General features: G+C 44.0%; 1 protein-coding gene across 1 annotated transcript in view; it reads right to left on the reverse strand.

Annotated features, from left to right (window-relative positions):
- The window catches only part of ANTXR2 (ANTXR cell adhesion molecule 2), a 157,314-nt gene that overhangs the window by 57,809 nt on the left and 78,190 nt on the right, over positions 1–21,315 (reverse strand). Inside the window, exons 11-16 of the mRNA XM_079990947.1 lie at positions 20,918–20,996; positions 17,455–17,550; positions 12,471–12,515; positions 7,992–8,087; positions 5,047–5,214; positions 1,073–1,153 (exon numbers count right to left, since the gene is read on the reverse strand). Of these exons, the coding sequence (XP_079847073.1) occupies positions 1,073–1,153; positions 5,047–5,214; positions 7,992–8,087; positions 12,471–12,515; positions 17,455–17,550; positions 20,918–20,996 (565 nt within the window). The remainder of the gene's footprint in view (positions 1–1,072; positions 1,154–5,046; positions 5,215–7,991; positions 8,088–12,470; positions 12,516–17,454; positions 17,551–20,917; positions 20,997–21,315) is intronic.

Consider the following 21,315-nt stretch of genomic DNA (forward strand, 5'->3'; position numbering starts at 1 on the left):
TGCCCTCCCCCTTATAGGCTTCAGCCTGGGGGGAAGTCAGGTCCTCAGTCCTAAGCTTAATGTCCACTTTTAGGTCTGGCAAAAGCATCCCTTTGCAGACCGCCATAAGTCACACAAGGAGCGACTGGAATTTCAGCCATTCTAAGGGAAGGAGATCAGAGACTAGTGGTGTACAGCATCTGTTCTTAGATATCAGCAGCTTGCGTGTTGCTAGCTTGCACTACTTTATAAAGATTTGAGGAGTGGTGTTATTACGCCTCTACTAATACCCATGCCAGGTCACTCAACCATTGCTACTATGTCTAGCAGATCAAGATAACCAGGTGACAGCAGAAACTTAAAAAAATAAATGAATAGCAGGGGCGATTAGAATAAGATCTATTACTTGATTGTTGATGTAAAGCTTTGGAATGTACCGTACTTTTCTGTGTATAGGACTAGGTTTTTTTCTTTAAAAATTATGCTAAAAAGTGGGGTTGTCTTATACATGGATAGTGCATAGGGTGGGTGTGTTATTGGTTGCTACAGCAACGGTTGGTGTTGATTGGCTGACGCTGTGGCAATTGGGCGGGTGATTTGCAGCTTCTGCCGTTGAGGGGACAGATGAGAGGCGGATTTTAGGACATGTGTGGGTGAGCGATTTTCAGCAATCCCCGCTTAAAAAACCTCAATAACCCTGGGTAATCCCCACCCCCAAAAAACCTCAACAACTCTGCTATCTTCCCCCATTTTCTAAAATTTGAGTCCCCCAAAATATGGGGCATCTTATACATGGAGCGTCTTATAGACGGAAAAGTACGGTGTTTTGTAGAATTAAACCTTTACCTCTATGTTCAGTACAACTGTGCTTTATTTTACTGCTATGGCTAGTGGCTGATGCAAACAAAGATTCTTCTGATCTGGTCTGGTCTGGTCTGGTCTTCAAGCATCTCCAGGAAGCGATGGGGAAAAAACCTTGACTGAAACCCTGGACCTGAATTTATGTAGGCCATCTTTCCATACACAAAAGGGAAGAGCCCTGTGGAGAGTTGTGAACAGCACAGCAAACAGGCCACAAACACATAACACGCACCTCATCTCCCTGCTGCGGTCGCATCAAAGATACTCTGTCATACTGCCGCCTCAGCAAAGCCCACAGCGCATCAAGACGACCCTGCAAAGAGGAGACCAAGAGGACGTTTGATTAGCTGGCGTACATGATGGCAGTTCTCAGAATCATTAGCCGTCCTTGGATATGTCTCGGGGAGCGTCTTCCGCCAAATGACACTGTAGGACAATGAGCGCTCCTTAAATGGGATGCTATTAAGGCATAAATTTCGCTTAATGGGAACACATTGAGCCAGCGATGTGTGATTAAGTAAGTGGTTCTTAACAATGTGTTAAATGAGTGGGAAATTCTAAGTTCAGGTCTTTTACTATTTTGACTTTAAGGGACTTTAAAAATAACACAAAAAACCCTGCATGCACATATGAAAACCAAGTAAAGATTAAGCATCTTGTTGGTCGAAAGACTTTTCCAAACTCTCCTTTGTTTAAATGAAGTTTGTCTAGTCAAAGCAGGTGCTTACTTCTAGTACTTTAAAAAAACCTAAGTCTATAAAAAGATCCAGCTGGATCAGGTCCATAGCCCATCTAGTCTACCATCCTATCCTCACACTGGCCACCCAGGTACCTGTGGGAAACCTGTGGGATGTGAAACACAAGAGCAGTCAAGTACAACATTCCTAGAGTGAACATGTTTACACATGGGGAGGAATGTTTGTCCAGCCAGCAGGTAAACTTCCTGTTTCCTTCTGGGCTGGGACAGACTTCCTCTGCATGTGACTAGAGGTGGGCGTGGCCTCACCTGTGCAGGTAATGACAAAAGCACAGGACAGGGCAGCCATCTCTCTCTTTGACTACATGCATCTTGGCTTCCAACCAAGAGAGGAAAAGGGGACTGTCTTCTCATGAGATAGTTTCTAGGTAAATGTTACTTTTCTAAGCTAAGACTGCCTTCGGGGATCCTATTGTGAACAGAATGATGTGTGAGTAAACCTTTTTATACTTTTATAGAAGTAAACCTTTTTATACTTTTATAGAAGACTGTGTCGTGTCTTATCTTTTATGACGGAATAAGGGGAAAATACCTGAACAGTTATTATAGAGGCTTTAGCGAGCCTGAGCAAACACATCCTCTGAGTTTAAACAAAAGGGGAATGGTACTCTGCTAAATTGTGAACTTGTTAACACAAGTTGGAAAAGGATATAATCAGACAATATATCCTCTCCTGCATTCCCACAAAACCTGCAAGCAGAATTCAAGCATAAGATAACTCTCCCCTCCTGTGGTTTCCAGCAATCGCTATTCACTAGCATTGCTGAGTCTGACTTTGGAAGGAGAGCGTACTATAGCTAGTAGCCATTGACAGCCTTTCTGCTCCATGAATGTGTCCAATCCACATTGATGGCTCTCACTGCCTCCTATGGAAGACGGTTCCAAAGTTCAGCTATGCATTTCCAGTATTTGAGGCCGTTATGCCTTCCCTCCTTGTCTCGGCAAAACACCTCCTGAATGTACCCCTTCAATTTTGTGGCTTAGGGCCCTCGTATTTACGGGACCGCCTCTCCTGGTATGCCCAGCAGAGGACCTTAAGGTCCATGAATAATCATAGTTTAGAGGTTCTGGGCCCTAAGGAAGTCAGATTATCCTCCACCAGGGCCAGGGCCTTCTCAGTGATGGCTCCGACCTGGTGGAATGCTCTGTCCCATGAGACCAGGGCCCTGCAGGATTTAACCTCCTTCCACAGGGCCTGTAAGACAGAGCTATTCTGCCTGGCTTTCAATTTGAACTTAGCCTGATCTTTTATTCCCCTTCCTTCCCTCCCCCTCCCCTTTTTATGAAGATTACCCACTCTGGGATCCCACAGATAATTCTCCTCTGGTCTCCTTGCTGGCCCAAATAGGACTAATTTAGCCAGCTAGCCCTGGTGATCATCTAATGTCTATTGGATGGATTTCCCCCCTAAATTGATTTTTGAATTCTGAATGTGTTGTTATTCACGCTTTATACTGTATTTTATGCTGGTTTTTGTTGCATCGATTAAGTGTTTTAAATTTGTTGTTAGCCACCCTGAGCTTGATTTTCTGAAACGGGAAGGGTGGGGTATAAATTATTATTATTATTATTATTATTATTATTATTATTATTATTATTATTTACAAGACTACCTCATATGGGTCTTTATAAGAGGCAGCACACTCTGGAGTCTTGAGGAAATTTATGGATCCTGGGCTGCTGCAACTAGAATCAGCAAGTGGAACTGTCGCCCTTGGGAGGTTGTAGACTCTCTTTCATGGGGGGGGGAGGGTTAAAGAAAGGTTGGGTGGCCATCTGTCATGGTTTAATGTGTTTTAAACCGCTTTGAGATTCTTTCTTTAAAATATAAAGCGGTATAGAAATGAAATTATTATTATTAATAATAATTATACACCTTTAGGCGCCAGTCAAAAAAGTTTCTTTTAAACCAGACCTCTGGTTGACCTGATCAACATCCTACATACCATTTTAAAATGTGGCTCTTTCTTGGGGGGGGGGGAGTGTATTATTGGGTTATTGTTTTATTTTTATTTTATATACAGTCATACCTCATGTTACGTTTCCTTCAGGTTGCACGTTTTCAGGTTGCGTCCCACGGCGACCCGGAAGTACCAGAAAGGATTACTTCCGGGTTTCGCCGCTCACGCATGCACAGATGTGCAAAATGACACCACACGCATGCGCAGAAGCAGCAAATCGCGGCCCGCGCGTGCACAGACGTGCAGACACGGGTTGCGTTCTTTTCAGGTTGCTAACGGGCCTCCGGAATGGATCCCGTTCACAACCAGAAGTACCACTGTACTCTGAGAGCTCCGGGTATAGGGTAGTATATTAATAATAATAATAATAATAATAATAATAATAATAATACTCTTCTCTCCACCCAGCCAACTTGCATCTTCTCTTTTGAGTTCCACCACAGCCTTCAGGCCCTGCACACTCCCGTTCTTTCCTGACTCTACCCCTTCCAATTGCTGCTCTTTCCTTAATGCGCTGATGCCTTTAACATCCTCAGGGAGGGAGAATGTGTTGCCCTCCAGGTGTTGTTGGATTACAACACCCATCATCCCTGACCACGATGGGAGTTGGGAGTCCAAGAACATCCAGAGGGCCACAAGTCCCCCATCCCTCTCCCATAGAAAATCCCATCACTATTAGAATGGCAAAACAAACTCTGGCAAAATTGGGGGCAATTGTTAGAGGCCACTAAAATACAGAATAATTAGAGAGTGGGATGGAGTGAAGGAATATATGAAAAAATATGGTTCCGGAATTGAAATATTAATAGAGAATGTGTAAAACGTGCAGGGGTAAGCAAGAAAATAATAATAGAATCAACTGAATAATTATTAAATTATAATAACACAACAAGATGGAAAAAGTAAAATATTGAGATCACACATGGGTGAAGGGAGTGGGGGGGTATATGGGAACCTATAGTATCATTTATAATATAATTTGTTAATTGTGTTGTATTTACATACAGCAAAGGGAAGCCTAGAGCCATTAGATATATTTTAATTTAGGTAATCTATGTAATAGGCTTATGTTAGAAAATGAATATGGATTTTGAATTTGATGTTTGTATGTATGTATGTATGTATGTATGTATAAATAAATAAATAAATAAATAAATAAATAAATGTCCCCCATCCCTCTCCCATGAGATATCTAGTTGGCTCCATGCACCTTGATAGGATCATGCCCTATCCCTTGATATGAGCTAATCTGAAGGAGGCCTGGTTTAAGAGTCAAGGCTCCTAATACCTCCAGATGTTCCCTTTGTGTGCACACTTTGTGTTCCACTACCCTCTCAGCAACCCACTGCCAATGCTGTTTCCCCCAGTGGTCTTAAATTTGTATAAATGGGGGCTTGGTTTCCCCAGGCTTCCCAGCTGTCCCAGTTTGCCCCATTAGACAACTGCAAAGCAAACACTGCTTTCAATGACAAAAGACCCAGTGTGTACCTTAATAGGCGTGTACCACTTTTCCTGAGCAGGCAATGAGGTAGGCTTGGGTCTCGGAGGTCTAGGCTGAAATGGCTCATCCGGTTCCTCAGGGATTGTCACCACAGCATTTTTGGCTTTCTCTAGTCGGGCGCCTTCTTCGGTCGACCCTTTATCGCCCCAGCGAACCTGCAGAAAGCAAGACCCGTTCTCAAGGTGGCCTTGTGTAGGGACACGCAGTACTCAAGCCAGTGGTCAAGGTGGACCAGTTTGCATGTAGCGCTAAGCCAAGCCTTGGCTCACTCCATACCAGCACACAGGTGAACTCCCAGACCAAAGATAATGGACCCCTCCCCTGGTCCTGCAGAACTGCCAGGGCTAAGCCATGCTTTGGCTTAGAATCACATCCAAACCTGGGCTTATGGTTTGTCTCTCCCAAGTGGTAAAGCAAGAACAAACCTTGGTTACACACACCTGGTTTTCAAACGTAACCTTAAGCCAAACTATGGCTTCCCCCTTGATGGAGCAGCAGCAGCAGAACCAAGGAAGGAACACTACGGCAATCTTCAGTCCAGGAACCTGCATGTTTGCTCATTCATGCTAAGATAAAGGTAAAGGGTAAAGGGACCCCTGACCATTAGGTCCAGTTGTGGCCGACTCTGTGGTTGCGGCGCTCATCTCGCTTTACTGGCCGAGGGAGCCGGCGTACAGCTTCCGGGTCATGTGGCCAGCATGACTAAGCCGCTTCTGGAAAACCAGAGCAGCGCACTGAGATGCCATTTACCTTCCCGCTGGAGCGGTACCTATTTACCTACTTGCACTTTGATGTGCTTTTGAACTGCTAGGTTGGCAGGAGCAGGGACCAAGCAATGGGAGCTCACCCTGTTGCAGGGATTCGAACCGCCAACCTTCTGATTGGCAAGTCCTAGGCTCTGTGGTTTAACCCACAGTGCCACCCACATCCCTATTCATGCTAAGCCACATGCAAATTGGAATCTTACAGTTGCAAAAACAAATGCACTGATTCAAGTATAATTCTCTATTAAGCTCTAAGTTACAGAAGAACCCCAGGTATTCACTCAGAAGTGAATCCCATTGCATTCCAGATGCTGCAGCACTGGATCATCAGCCGACATGATCATCCACATAAAACAGATTTGGGCCTGTGGCTAAGAGACAGTGCCTTGCCTAAGCCAGAGCACCTCCTCCTATGAGTTTATGGGATTTGCAGATCATGCTTTTAACCACTACACTGCGCCAGCTGTGGAACAATAGGAGCTTCTGATACACATGGTCTGCAGATGAGAATACTGATGCCACACTGTAATTTTTTCCAAAAGGATTGTAACATGTCTTGAAAAGACTTGTTCTTTTCTGCATTCAGTTGTAGAAACAAGCTTCTCTCTCTCTTTTTCAAAGCCCTGAAGAAATGAAACCGATGAAATCAGTTCTTCCCTAATTCTGTGGAGAGATGCCTAAAACTGCCCTTTGAATAAACTTAAAGGGGGAAATTCCAAGAAGTCTGACATCAGGGGAAGTAAGTCAATCTGGCTACAATTAAAAATTAGTCAACTGAGGGAGGCTTTCTAAAAAATTAAAATATTAAAAAGAAACCCATATTAACTTTAAAAACCCAACTTGACATCAAATCAGGTACCAGATCGCGTGAGAGAAGTCAAAGCAACCATGATCTACAGACCTCAAAAAATAACACATAAAATTTCTTTGAGCTGCAAGAAGAGCCTTGCTGGAACCAACACAAGATCCAGGCTTTGGTCCAGCCTTTGCCAATCTAGTAGCATCCAATAGGGCGGGGCAGAGCCACTCACCTGACCCCTGGCATTACTGCAGCTTACATGGGTGAGACTGGAACAGAGTGGCAGCAATAGTGGGGCTACTGAAAAACAGTTGCTGTGCACGTTAGGCCTGGCATCCCTGGCATATCCTGTTTTTCTAATAAAGAGTTCACATACTCCATGCGATTTACTGCTGGCTGGCTCCCGACACCTGCATTATGTTGTAGGACTCCACCTCCTGTCAGCCCCAGTCACCATGGCCAATGGTGAGGAGAGCCGTCACCCAACGACCCCGGGTGTGGAGCACAGGTTCCCTATCCCTGTCCTGTCCCAAGTTGTTGTTGTTTAGTCGTTTAGTCGTGTCCGACTCTTCATGACCCCGTGGACCAGAGCACGCCAGGCACTCCTGTCTTCCACTGCCTCTCACAGTTTGGTCAAACTCATGCTGGTAGCTTTGAGAACACTGTCCAACCATCTCGTCCTGTCGTCCCCTTCTCCTTGTGCCCTCCATCTTTCCCAACATCAGGGTCTTTTCCAGGGAGTCTTCTCTTCTCATGAAGTGGCCAAAGTATTGGAGCCTCAGCTTCACGATCTGTCCTTCCAGTGAACACTCAGGGCTGATTTCTTTCAGAATGGATAGGCTTGATCTTCTTGCAGTCCATGGGACTCTCAAGAGTCTCCTCCAACACCATAATTCAAAAGCATCCATTCTTCGGCGATCAGCCTTCTTTATGGTCCAGCTCTCACTTCCATACATCACTACTGGGAAAACCATAGCTTTAACTATACGGACCTTTGTTGGCAAGGTGATGTCTCTCCCGGTCCCAAGTAGGAAGCCACAAAGAAGAGCTGCAAGGAGGGTCAGTTGCACAGGAACACAGGAGTCTCCATCATACTGCGTCCATTGAGATCAGTACTGACTACTCTGAGTGGCTCCACTAAGAGGGCTCTAGCCCCTCTCTCCTCCTCCAGCCCCTCTCTCCTACACATTTCCCCCTTTGTTGGAGAACTACAGGGGAGGAGAGCAGCACTTCCATTTTCCTGGCTCATCATGGTAACACGTGACACAGCGCACAGTTGCCAGCGCTGGAGGCAAAGCCGAGAGACACCACTAGCGCCTCACAGCTTTGCATCTCGAGCGGCAGCAACTCAAGGCTCAAGAAAACAAACCTCCATTCTTTTAATTCCTCCAACTCCTCGCCCGCCATAGTAGGAAGCATCCACAGTTGGCCATTTCTTGTTAGGCAAGGGGTCTTCTTCTTCTTCCTGAGGAAAAACCCAAAAGAGATTTGAAGGGGAGATGTTTGTTTAAAAGGGAAAGAAATTGCTCTTAGGTTAGAGGTCTTTTCCAACCAACTTGCTATTGGCCCTTTCTGAAGAAAGGGATCTAATGAAAATAGGAGATGGTGAATTGTCTCCTTTGGGTTGACCAAACCCAGCCTTTCTCTCCCCCTTCCTTCACCCAGCATGCTTGCAAGGATGAGCTCAGAACTTTCTGATTTCAATTAACCACAGTTTAGTATTATGCCTGAACCCTAAACTATGTTCCGAGGGGAGAGGGAATCAGGTGTTACTATTAGTATGTAAAAGTGTCAGTTTGCATTTCTTAGCACGGAAAACATTGATCTGATGTGTAGAGCTCTTTCCTATTCTGATTAATTCAAGAGTGTTCTGGAAAGTGTCTTTCTGTGTGAAAGAAACAGGCAGAAGGTTTCTCATGTTTGGGTTATTCCTTTTGGGAAGCTGAGTACAGTGGAAGCTTGGGTTGCGAACATGATCTGTGAGATGCACATTCGCAACCCGCACCTGCACACGTGTTGGTTGTGATTCGGCAGTTCTGCGCATGTGGAAAGCGCACTTTAGCACTTCTGCGCAAGCACGACCGCCAAAACCCGGAAGTAACCCATTCTGGTACTTCCGGGTTTTGGCAGTCCGCAACCCGAAAAAACACAACCCGAGGTATGACAGTACAACTGGTTTAAACTTGTTCTGTTATCTTTCTGTCAAGGTCAGGGTGACTATAATAGTCAAGCCAGGAGGAGCTTCGGTTTCACTCACTTCTCTTCCTATCTCTTTGTTCTAGTGTGGTGTTCCGTATGCTATAGTGTTAAGGTTTAGTCTTATTATAAGTTCTTGTCAAGTTTAATCTAAGTCTGCTGCAACTGGATTTCTTATGGACTGTGCCAATCCTGAATGTATTGGATTTGTGACCATTATGCTCATTTGCCTTCCGTAGCAGTAAAGCTCTTCTGGATGGAATACAATTGCCTCTGGTCTATTTTTGGGGAACTCTGCTACGTGTTTAAAGTTTTTTCCTCCACGCAGTGTGACATAAAGCCCTTGGCAATTTGGGACTAATTTATTTGAGAGGTGGCCTTACCCTCAAGGTCAACAACTTTGATGTGCATAACTGGCACTGTTACAAGTGACACATAACACCTGTTTCACATTTGTAAAAAATCTATATTTTAGGGTTGCAGCACCTGCACTTTGGAAGTCCCTGCCTACTGAAATCAGGTAGGCACCTTCACCATACTCTTTACAGGACTTTCAAAAAACATTTTTGGTTTGATAAGTCTACCCAGATCTGCAGGATGTCAATGTATATATGCTTTAATCTCTTTTTAGTTTATTTCACTTTAAAAAAATGTTCTTAATAGTTGTTTCAATGGATAATTTTATTGTTTTATTCTCTTTGTAAACCACTTTTGAGGGGGTTTTTTGTTTTGCTATTAAGTGGTACAGTGGTACCTCATGTTAAGTACTTAATTCGTTCCGGAGGTCCGTTCTTAACCTGAAACTGTTCTTAACCTGAAGCACCACTTTAGCTAATGGGGTCTCCTGCTGCTGCCGCGCCGTCGGAGCCCGATTTCTGTTCTTATCCTGAATCAAAGTTCTTAAACTGAAGCACTATTTCTGGGTTAGCGGACTCTGTAACCTGAAGCGTATGTAACCTGAAGCGTATGTAACTCGAGGTACCACTGTATCCGGATTTTACGAAAGAAAGAAAGAAATGCTATTACCTTAAAGTAATTTAAGGTTGCAACCTTAACCCTTCTTGTAAGTCCTACTGAATTCAATAGTTCCAAGTACAGGCTCCCTCAGCCTCGGCCCTCCAGGTGTTTTGAGACTACAATTCCCATCATCCCTGAACAGTGGTCTTGCTGGCTAGGGATCATGGGAGTTGTAGGCCAAAAACATCTGGCGGGCCAAGTTTGAGGAAGCCTGTCCAAGTAGACTTGGTTAGGATTGCCCCAGAAGTATGTACTATCCTTTCTGTTTCAGAGCAACTTAAAATATGGGTGGATGCATAACTGATGTACACGGTGCAACCTGGAAATAAGCTTTTATTGAAGAGAGCACTTAAGTATATATATATATATATATATATATATATATATATCTGAGATATTTGATATGATCAGAAGATGCTCCCGTGTTTAAAGCTCTGCTTCTGGGGGAGCAGGGGAAAGCATGAATAAGATCTTCTCTGAATCAGAAAGCAATTTTCCCCCTCCCTCCTTCCCGGTGCCTTCATCCACAGAACGCATAAAGCTGAGATTCTGGTTATGTGCAAGGAAAATCAATTTGCAGCGCAATGCATTTTGAAGTGTCTATTACCCCCCAATTCCCATTTGAGCAACACAGGCCCTTTACCTATGTACTTCTGGGGAACCAATCTGTCTAATGGAGTACGCCACATACACAGAAATGTCACCCTACACTCGACTACCAATATTCGCTTTGTTTATTGCTGCTCGTTTGACTACCAGGACTTAAATTGGGGTGGTATATGATCAAACATGTTTCTAAAATACCCCAAATAACATCAGGAGTTGCCATAACCACTATCACGCTGCAAAAAAAGGTAGAATCAAGCTTCTTCAGGCAAAACGTTTGGGGTTTGTTTTCAGGGTGGGGAAGAAAAAAAGGGTAAGCAGTCTGCCAGGTGACTTGCTAGTAGGAAAATTTCCTTCCAGTAGCACCTTAAAGATCAACTAAGTTAGTTCTTGGTATGAGCTTTCGTGTGCATGCACACTTCTTCAGATACACTGAAACAGAAGTCACCAGACCCTTCTATATAGTGAGAAGGTGGGGAGACACGAAAGCTCATACCAAGAACTAACTTAGTTGGTCTTTAAGGTGCTACTGGAAGAAAAGAAAAGAAAATTTATTTTGTTTTGACTATGGCAGACCAACACGGCTACCTATCTGTTGCTAGTAGGAGTCACCTTGAAGGGACAGATACTAGAGGGAATTACCCCTCTGTTGCCTCCAATTCTGGGACACCATTGGGAGCCAAGGGCAGAAACCACATGAAACTGTATAATGGAAGGTGGAAGGGCCCTGAGTGAGATTCAGGGAATTGAAGTTCACTCAAAGTGAAAGACCGGGAGAGGAAAGGGTGTGAGCTGGGAGGGCCTGTCATTTTCTGTGAGTGGCCAGGATTAAGAGCTACCTTTGAGAGAATGTTGTGCATCTGTGCACTGTTTCTGTATTTTAGACATCCTGTTTCTGATTTCCCTCTCCCCAACCTTATTTTTCATGCCATTAAGAGAAACCATATTTTATTACATAACTACATTTCTATCAATGTTTTGATTTTGATGCTATACAGATATCACGTTACGTAGTGACATTTGTGTTACGTATCGTAAACTGCCTTCCATTATCATTTGCAATTCGTTGTTTATTTAGAACTTATCGTTTTATATAAATTTAAGAAATGAAATGAATGAAAGAAGCAGCATTCTGTCTAGCTCAAAGCCCTCATCACGGGATTCTCCTTCATGAAGGTAATAACCCAATACAGTGGTGCCTCTGGTTACGAACTTGATTTGTTCCGGAGGTCCGTTCTTAACCTGAAACTGTTCTTAATTTGAGATACCACTTTAGCTAATGGGGCCTCCCGGTGCCGCCACGCTGCTGGAGCATGATTTCTGTTCTCATCCTGAGGTAAAGTTTTTAACCCAAGGTATTATTTCTAGGTTAGTGGAGTCTGTAACCCTAAGTGTTTGTAACCTGAGGTGTTTGTAACCCACTGTACAATAAATGATACCCTCTTAAGGCAGATATATACACTGGACTCGAAACAGAGTTTTCATTGGAAATGGCATCCCTGAATTACAGTCATACCTCATGTTACATTTGCTTCATGTTACGTTCTTTCAGGTTATGTCCCGCGGTGACCCGGAAGTACAAGAAAGGTTACTTCCAGGTTTCGCCACTCACACATGTCCAGAAGTGCAAAATGACGTCACACACATGCGCAGAAGCGGCAAATCGCAACCCACGCGTGCACAGATGTGCTGCTGCGGGTTGCGCTTTTTTCATGTTGCGAATGGGCCTCCAGAACGGATCTAGTTCACAACCAGAGATACCACTGTATCTGCCTTTCCTTTCATAATGTGTAGGACCACCTATCCAACTCATGATGTCATCATGTTCCATGTTTCTGTACCCCACCCCTCACCTCAATCCCTATCTACGTAACCAGGTGATTCTGGAAGAGACCAGGAAAAGGTACCACCTGGGATAAGAAATGGGCAAGTATCTCCAGCTTTGCTTATTTACATTTCTGAGTCACTGGCTCCAAGACAGAAAAATGTGTCTGCAGTAACCAACCTCCGAAGCACTTTCACAACTTACCTCTACTGGAGCTGGTGGTGGAGGGGGAGGAGGGTCCTTGATGACCTAATTTGGGGAGGGGGGAGTGGAATAAAGGATAAAAGGCAAAAGGCAAAGATCACTGAGACTTGCATAGTAACAGGATAACCCGGCTTCAAATTCTCTGCTACAGAGATTTTTATACACACACAAACATATATACAGTGGAACCTCAGTTTTAGATTGTAATCCATTCCAGAAGACCATTCGACTTCCGAAACGTTCAAAACCTGAAAGCGGAAGCCTCAATTCAATAGGGAAACTCAAAACAGAAGCTGCATTGGACATTCAAGTTCCAAAAAAGTTCGGGAACCATAGCGTTTACGTCTGGGTTTTTGGTGTTTGGGAGCCAAAACATTTGAAAACGGAGCCATTCGACAACAGAGGTTTGACTGTATAATATGTGTATAGCTATAGCTATAGATAGATACAGATACATACATACACAAACTGCCCTTTATGAAAAGACCTCAGGGCAGCGTACAACATTAAAATGTATTTTTACAGAGCATAATAATAAAGACATAAAACAAAGCACAGTAATAGAAAGCATAATAATAAAAATAACTGTAATGATTATTCCTCCCCACACACACACACATCTTTAACAGCCCATAGATAATTTAATGGCTGAAGGCCTGAGTAAAGAGGAAGGTTTTTGCCTAGCGCCTAAAGACATGTATTGGTATTACATTCTTGTGAAGAAGCTGGTAAAATGTCGGTAACTGTTAGGTGGATTTGCAGCCAGTTTGACTGACCAAACCCAAAGAGTACTCATTCATGGTTCCTTGTTATCCTGGAAGGAAAGTGGAAAGTGGGGTGCTGCAGGATTCTGTCCTGGGCCCGCTGTTGTTTAACATCTTCATAAATGACTTGGATGAAGAAATTGAGGGATGCTCATCGATTCTGCAGATAACACCGAACCGGGAGGGGTTGCTAATGCCACAGAAGGCAGGATAGGGATTCAAAATGACCTTAACAGATTGGAGACCTGGGCCCAAATGAACAAAAAGAATTTCAATAGGGACAAATGTCAGATTCTGCACTTAGGCAGATGCACAAAAATAAGATGGGAGCGGGGGACAACTGACTTACTAGCAGTACATGTTAAAAGTACCTGGGGGGTCTTAGTGGACTACAAGGTAAACATGAGTCAGCAGTGTGAAGAAGAAGAAGAAAAAAGCTAATTGTGTTCTAGGCTGCATCAACAGAAATATAACATCCAGATCAATTCTGCCTTGGTCAGACCACACCACCTTGGAGGCCAATAGTGGAAGAAAGTGAGCGTATCAAAGTGTTGGTGTTGACCTTTAAAGCCCTAAACGGCCTCGGTCCAGTATATCTGAAGGAGCGTCTCCACCCACATCATTCTACCCGGACACTGAGGTCCAGCACCGAGGGCCTTCTGGCGGTTCCCTCACTGCGAGAAGCTAAGTTACAGGGAACCAGGCAGAGGGCCTTCTCGGTAGTGGCACCCGCCCTGTGGAACGCCCTCCCAGCAGATGTCAAAGAGAACAACTACCAGACTTTTAGAAGACATCTGAAGGCAGCCCTGTTTAGGGAAGCTTTTAATGTTTGGTGTGTATTACAGTATTTTAATATTTTTGGGGAAGCTGCCCAGAGTGGCTGGGGAAGCCCAGCCAGATGGGCGGGGTATAAATAAATTATTATTATTATTATTATTATTATTATTATTATTATTATTATTAGTTCTGTAAATTTGTTAATAAGTGCATGAATAAAAATGGTACTCAAGTTTTTCTTCTATAAAGCACAGCTCAGTGTGCTTGGGATGAGGTTCTTTTGCAATCTCCTCTGCAGGCAGCGTTCTTAGCTGTGTCAGCAGAACTGCATCAAATGGACCCAGGTAACCTGCGTACTTTGCACAAAGTCACATGTCCAAATACAAGCATCCTGCCCACAAATTAATTTGATTGATCTTTCCTTTCAAAATAAAGATGAGCATCCTTATCATAGGGGAGGGGGGGTGTAGGCAACTTCTGCAGGCTGAGAACTTGCAGATGTTAAAAGACATAATATTGCAAGGCGGCCAGCATTTCTGTTTAATTCAGATTTCTTAAATACCATCCCAAGGGCCCAGGAGACTCAATCTCCAGTTTATTTACCATATGCAGACTTTTGAGTCTTCTCCAATTTTATTTGAGTTTGGTTATATTATCATCGTTGTCAGAAACGGCCTGCTTCGTATTTTATTTAGCCACGAAAAGGAAAAGAAAACCCCAAAAAAATTAAGGCGACTATTTTGGAGGGCAGCTGATTCCTTCTTTCTTTCTTTCTTTCTTTCTTTCTTTCTCTCTCTCTCTCTCTCTCTCTCTCTCTCTCTCTCTCTCTCTTTTAATTAAAAAAATTATAAATGTGTTTTATTTTTTTATTTAAAAACGAGTTGCTTCAGGCAACAGTCCCTTTGATCTGCTCATTAACACTTTTCAAATGTTCGAACGAGGTGGGCATTAAGAAATGTCAGCACCAGAGCCCAGAGCCAGCTTGATGCAGTCATATGTTCTAACATTCAGAGAAGAGTGAAAGAACTGTCAACAGTAAACTCCTTTTTTTTAAAAAAAAAAGGGGGGGGATGGATGGGGGGGAAAGGAGAGAAAGAAGTAAAAAAAGAAAAACCAACAACCTGGTTGTGTGCATGGACTGTAGATCAAGTGGGGTGGGGGGGGCTTTCAACTGGCTCCTGCCAAAAATTAAACAGCATGCCCAATTCATCTGACATGCTAGATGCCAACTGGCGACTGCCAAAAAGAAAGCTGAATGGAAAGAGGAGGGGCAGCATATTTCCCCTTCAACGTCCTTTTGTTGTTGTTGTTGTTGTTGTTGTTGTTGCTCTAGCCCTACAGTATTTTTTATTTTTAAGATAGAATCATAGGAATGTAATATATTGTGCTCTCTTTTTTAGATAAAGAATTAAATATATATTAATGTATGGGTTATCTAGTCCAACCCCCGAAATGCAGGAATATGCAACCATACGGGGATCAAACCCGTGACCTCGGCATTTTCAGCACCATGCTCTAACCAACTGAGCTAACCGGCAAGGCTGTAGACATGGGATAAATAAAGAGGTGCCTTAAGCAAATCAGTTTCAGTTGCTGAAATAGAATACGAGCCTTATTCCCATCGGCTGTCAAGGCTCATCTTGGGACACAGATACAAAAAATAATAATAAATAAATACAGGAGGAATGTAAGACGCTTAAGGTCGCTCGGTAGAACAGCACTTGCTTTGCATACAATAAGTCCCATGGTTCAGTCCCTAGTATCTCTGCCTAACCACGAGAGTCACAACCAGCCAGTATGGTCTTTCATTTGCTATGAAAGCAACTTCCGACAGTCCTACCCAAACAAAAACAAAAACCTGTTAATACTATTATATGGCACTTTTTCAGTGTTCAAAGGGCTCCAAGCAAACTGCCTCACCCATTCTTTGCAACAATCCTGCAACCCACATACAGTCACACCTCATGTTGCATCCACTTCAGGTTGTGGACTGCCAAAACCTGGAAGTACTGGAATGGGTTGCTTCCAGGTTTCAGCAGTCGCGCATGCGCAGAAGCGCCAAATTGCACTTTGCGCATGTGCAGAAGCACCGACTCGCAACCCACGCCTGCGCAGACGCACAGGCGCGGGTTGCGAATGCTGCGGATTGCGAACGTGCATTCCGCATGGATCACATTTGCAACCCGAGCGTCCACTGTATTACAGTTGGGAAGATGTGAGGTGTGGCTTGGAGACTGCGGTCACATTTGGACAATCATATACTGTCTCATTATGTTGAAATGTGAAAGCGTCTTATGGTCCCAGCCCTTCTGTGCCTCTGTTCACATGACGGAGCAAACGAACGAACAAACCAGGAAATTTTCCAGTAGCCTTAATTTCAGGCTTTGCCCAGAGGGCGGCAACATGAAAATGGGCCTTCTCTACAGTGACTCCCCATCTATGGAAACCTCTCCCCAGGGAAGTTCTCCTTTAGGAACCAGGTAAAAATGTTCCTTTTTAACCAGGGCTTTGGTTACTTTGATTGACATCCTATGCCCTTTTAAAATGTGGCCTTGGGGGGGGGGGGGTTGTTATTGGGTTGGTTATATATTTTGTGGTTTGTTCTGTGAGCTGCCCCAAGACCTCTATAGGGCGGTATATAAATTCAATAAATAATAACATGAACAGCAATGATAATACAGTCGTACCTCAGAACTCAAACGGAATACGCTCCGGAAGTCTGTTTGATTTCCAAAACGTTTGGAAACCAAGGAGCAGCTTCCGATTGGCTGCAGGAAGCTCCTGCAGCCAATCGGAAGCCATGTCGGACGTCTGGATTCCAAAGAACATTTGCAAACCGGAACAACCACTTCTGGGTTTACGGTGTTTGGAGCCAAAACGTTCAAATTGCAAGGCGTTCTACTTCCGAGGTATGACTGTAATAACAGTAGTAGACTCGCAACTTCGAAGCAGACCATGGTATTATGAAGCCATGGTTTGAAGCTGAACTAAACCATAGTTCGGGTAAAACAGGAAGCAAAAAATGGAAGACCTCCTGGCTTGTTTGCCAGCTAATACAACAGTTGCAGAAAAAGATAGACTTGCTAGATCAGGATAAAGGCCCTTATAGTCCAGCATAGTAATCTCACAGTGGTAACGAGATGTCTGTGGGAAGCCTGTAGACAGGCCCCATGAAAGCAACAGCCCTCTCTCCACTGTGAATACCATTCACTGGGAATCCCAAGGCATTCCGCCTGCAATAGTGGATTTTTAATCTATTATTTCTATTTATTAGATTTCTATACGACCTTTCATCCAAGGATCACAGAGCAGCCGTCTCTGCTTTTTCTGGGAGCAAGTTCCACAGTCTAACTGTGTATGGTACAATGAAGTAAGCCATTTGCTACCAAGATAACATAGGTGGAAGAGATAAGAATGTCACATTGCAGATTTATTTCACTCACTATTTTGCAGCACAGGGGCCAAAACCACCACATGAGGGCAAGCGCCAGCAACAGCAGCAATACCAGGATAACTATAAGTGCAATAATGCCATTTGCCTATGGGGGGGGGAAGAGAAGGAAAGATCATAATTATATTTGCTGAAATTATATTTACTATTCATTTATTTCAGAAAATGTATATACCGCCGGGTTGTTGTTGAAAAAACCCACAAAGTGGTTTACAAAAAGAATAAAAGTGTGTGTGTGTGTGTGTGTGTGTGTGTGTGTGTGCATTACACTACGCTGAAAACATAACCAGTTCACAAGGCACATCAGATGATCTACAGTACCAATAAGAATGGCAAAATTCCATCTCTGTTCTACTGTAAATCACCTACTGCATTGGATTGGCTCATAATCTCTGTTGCACACTTAAAGGAATTTGCAAATCCATTCATTTTCAGGTGGCGGAAATGCAGTGGAATTTTGATCACGTGCACAAACCTTTAAAACAGTTCTCATCATTCATCACTCTTAAGGGTATCCAAATTGGGTTGTTGTTGTTCTGAAAAACAACCACCCTAAACTAAACCAGAAACAAACAAACAAAAACACTTAATGAGGTTCTTCATTTATTTGTTGTCTGGCCCTGAAGATACGATTTTCCAAATTTCTATCTAATGTTTATAAAGCGTACCTGAATTTATGGACAGCCTAAATTCAGTTGTTCTCCTTAATTTTTCTCTCTCTCTTAGCAAGTAAAAGAATATCTTAACAGCACAGGAAAGAAAGAAAGAAAGAGAGAAAGAGAGAAAGACATCTTCTGCAGCTGCAATATTTAGGACTTGCTTGTTTCAGCAGTGTATTTTCCTGAAGCTGCTGCCTCTTCTGGCAGTGAAAATATGCAAATGTGTTTCCTGTTTATGAAAACAGCATACAGGGCTAGGATGCCAAATGAGTAAGTAAGTTGGCTTCAACAAAGATCAGGCTGCTGATTTTATTCCTCTCTCTTTTATATCTTTAAAAACCCCTGATAATTCAGTTAAATAGATAAGAATCCACCGCCCCCATCCCACCCCATTTCCCTGCTTCTTGCTTACAGTTTTTCACAATGCAAAGGGAAAAAAATACAAACAAAATTGGATCAACAATACTAGCATTGAAGTCTCCTGAAGCGTTACCACTTCTCCCTGTCTGCTGTAAAAAAATGTTGATCCTGCTATGTCTGCTAACAAATGGTCTCAGTATAGCAGACAAATAAAATAAAATCAATTTGCAAAATTTATTGTTGTTTTATTCTTGCTACAATCGTTGGATTTTCTACTAGCAGGAGTTTTTGCTTTTGCTTTTTCCAGGACAGAACATTAAGTCCTCTTTATAATGGTAAAACTGCTGTCTGAACTCTGCTTGTAGTTAACCTCTGGATTCTTCTCCAACAGCAAGGACATTGGGTGGGTGCTAAGTGATAAAGATGCTTCTCAAAGGGGCTTGCCAAAGGAAGTGGTTTTGGAAGTCCTAGCAAATGGGCCTCATGTGTACATAAGAACTTTTTCAAGTCTTCCCCTGTTTCTGCCGATGTAACCAAAGCTGTATCACCCACAGACAAAAGGGAGGTAGCAGCAGACTCAAGGTAAACTAAGGTTTGCAGATGCCCAGGAAATGCTCAAGGGGAATAAGGAGCAAAGAAGGTAAAAACATCAACAACTCCTCTGACAGTCCCATAATAACCTGATAGCACAGAATATTGAGGGATGAAAAAGTGGGGAAATGGGCAAGCAGGTGGGTGGGGTGACTGGAACAGAGGACAGAGAGAGAGAGACAGAGAGAGAATATGAATGGGAGAAATATACTGTATTTTTCTGTGTATAAGACATACCCTATTTGGGGGGACTCCAAATTAAGAAAATGGGGGGGGGGGGAGATTGCCCAGAGTTGCTGAGCTTTTTTTTAGAGGGGGATGCCGAAAATCGCTCACCCGCCTGACCTATGCTCTGCCACTTGCACGCGTTGCAAAAGCGTTGCCAAATCAACACCACCCCTTGCCACAGCCACCAATAACATGCCCAATAATCGCTGACAAACTTCAGCTCACGGCAGCAACCAATCCCACTATCTGTATATAAGACGACCACCAATTTTTAACATCATTTTTAAATAAAAAAAAAAACCTTGTCTTATACATGGGAAAGTACGGTATATGGAAAGAATCATCTCGTTGTCACTTCTTGGTTCATTTTGAGAATCTATTTTGAAGTCTCCCATGGTGGAAGAAAGAGCTGCCCAGAGACATCAACGGAGTCCTGTTGTCCAGGTCTAGACAAAATCACCTGCTCCACTCCTGATCTGATCTTGGGGCAGAGAGGTTGGAAGAAGGAAGAGCAAATCTGGATGACTGGATTCAGATACTGTATTTTTCGCTCTATAGGACGCACTTTTTCCCCTCCAAAAATTAAGGGGAAATATGTGTGTGTCCTATGGAGCGAATGCAGGCTCCTTGGCTTCAGAGATAGCAATGCAAAGCCTCTGAAGCCCACGCTCCAGAGGCTTTGCGTTGCTTTCGCTGAAGCCTGGAGAGCGAGAGGGGTTGGTGCGCACCGACCCCTCTCGCTCTCCAGGCTTCAGCGAAAGCAACACAAAGCCTTCAGAACGCAGCGTGAGTTCCCGCTGTGCTCCGGAGGCTTCAGGTTCCTTTTGCTGAAGCCGGGAGAGCAAGACTCTCCCAGCTTCAGCAGAGAGGGAGAGCTACGCAGCGCCCCTTCAGCCAAGCAGGAGGAGAAATGGAAGGGGCTCCGTTTCTCCTGCCGCTTCGCTGAAGGGGCGCTGTCAGGGAACTGCCATCGGAGCCAGAGGCGGAGGGAAGGCTCCAGAGGGATGCCGGAGAGGGTCCCAGTAGGGAGAGAGGCAGCCCATCCGCTGGGGAAGGAAATCAGCGTAGCACCAGTAGAGGAGGGGGGCAGATGGGGGAATCGGAGAGAAGGCTCCAGGACTCCTCGCAGGAGACCAGTGGGGAGAGCACGGGTCCTCCGCTGCCCACACCCTCCCTGCGCAGAAGACTTCCGCGCAGGGAGAGTAGGAGGAGACTGGGCGTCAAAGAACTTCTATGCTGGAAGACGTTCAAGAAACGCCCACTGACGGATTCTGCCAGCGATTGAGACAGCCACGGATGGGTGGCTGTCCGGACAGAAAGGGTTCACCCAGGTAACCCAGCCAGATGTGGCACCAACTTACACACGAGCAACCCCCCTAGAACCATTACAGGCGCTGAGCAGAGAGGAGGAGAATTTTTTTTCTTGTTCTCCCCCCTCTAAAACAAGGTGCGCCCTATGGTTGGGTGCATCCTATAGAGCGAAAAATACGGTACATTCCCAGGAATAGAAACCTTTTGATATGGACACTGCAATTTAAAACCAGCAGCACATCAGCCATAATTAAAAACAACAGTCAAGTATTCCTCTTTCCTGGCTCTTGCCGGATATGTACTTACACATCTCGTTGCGGTAATAGTCAAAGAACTGGTGATGGGAGACTGTCCTCTGTGAAAACTGACGGAAACCTCCATCGTTCTGAAACGAGAAGTGAGATGGGGGAAATAACACATGAAAAATGTTTTTACTCAGTATGTTTGTTTCAGGACTCAGTTGTCCAGCCAGATTCAGTGAAAACAGAACAGGGAATGGAGCAAGTGAGACAGATCTTGCAGACATTACCAATTTGCTAAATGGCTCAGATCTAAAGCTTTGGGGCCAAGCAAAGATGGGTGGGTGGAAATGGATGGGAATAATTAGCACGAAGTTCAAATCACTGCTCAGTCATGGAACCAGCAGAGGTGGTAAAAGTGTTGCAAGGACTAAGCCATAATGGGGACGGGGCATTGCATGGTTG

Source organism: Podarcis cretensis, assembly GCF_951804945.1.
Source record: "Podarcis cretensis genome assembly, chromosome: 9".
Classification (NCBI taxonomy): Eukaryota; Metazoa; Chordata; class Lepidosauria; order Squamata; family Lacertidae; genus Podarcis; species Podarcis cretensis.